At 31.3% G+C, this 866-nt stretch overlaps 1 protein-coding gene across 1 annotated transcript in view; it reads left to right on the top strand.

Moving 5' to 3' along the window:
* Positions 1-390: 390 nt before the first annotated feature.
* The window catches only part of LOC111677837 (HEAT repeat-containing protein 1 homolog), a 15408-nt gene continuing 14932 nt past the window's right edge, over positions 391-866 (top strand). Inside the window, exon 1 of the mRNA XM_023439035.2 lies at positions 391-866. This exon is cut by the window's right edge and continues 816 nt beyond it. Within this exon, the coding sequence (XP_023294803.2) occupies positions 517-866 (350 nt within the window). The 5' untranslated portion in view covers positions 391-516.

Consider the following 866-nt stretch of genomic DNA (forward strand, 5'->3'; position numbering starts at 1 on the left):
CTAATCTATAGTCTAGTCTATAGTCTAGTCTATAGTTTAGTCTATAGTCTAGTCTATAGTCTAGTCTATAATTTAGTCTATAGTCTAGTCTATAGTCTTATTTACAGTCTAATATAAACTCTTCTATTGTTTAATCATGTCTAGACTTGTCTTTAGTATAGCCTAAAAGTCTAGAGTATAGTATAGTCTAGTATATAGTTTAATTGCAATTTAACTGCTTAATGTATTTTTAAAATAATATAAATTCAATATATTAGTTTGATTTGCATGTTTACCATTAGCTTCTGTTTTGTGTGTTGGGTTGTCAAGTTTCCTAAAATATAATGTGGCATCACTGCATTTACTCCACACCACGTTTTATTTTGACATTTCATTTGGTTGTCATTTCTAAAAAAATAATGTGCGCGGTGTGAAAATAAAGTAACATTTTTAGAAAAAAACCTGTAAAAAATTTTAAAAATCGTATAAAACAACAAAAAGAAATAAATAAAAAAGTGAAAACGTTATTTTTCCAACATGTCTACTGCTTTATTTGAACAATTACAACGTCTGAAAGCCCCACAAACGGGAGCTATTCAAGATGCCAAACGTAAAGCCTCAATATTATTTGAACCCAAGGAGGCAGCTGGCAAGGATAGGCGCACCATTTATGATTTGGGCGTCAATGGTTTGCAGGAGTTAATTGTGTTGAATAGCAAATTTCAACTTTTTGAGGAGACTTTATTCGATGAAAACACTTTACATTTGGAAAGAGCGGTTGAGCACAAGGATGTGAATGAGCTATTGGATAAAAATATTAAAAAATTCTTGCAACATTTAAGTCCCTATTTTCTTTTGCGTCCTGCTCATTTGTGCCTCGAATGGTT

The sequence above is a fragment of the Lucilia cuprina genome, chromosome 2 (genome assembly GCF_022045245.1).
Source record: "Lucilia cuprina isolate Lc7/37 chromosome 2, ASM2204524v1, whole genome shotgun sequence".
In the NCBI taxonomy this organism is placed as follows: Eukaryota; Metazoa; Arthropoda; class Insecta; order Diptera; family Calliphoridae; genus Lucilia; species Lucilia cuprina.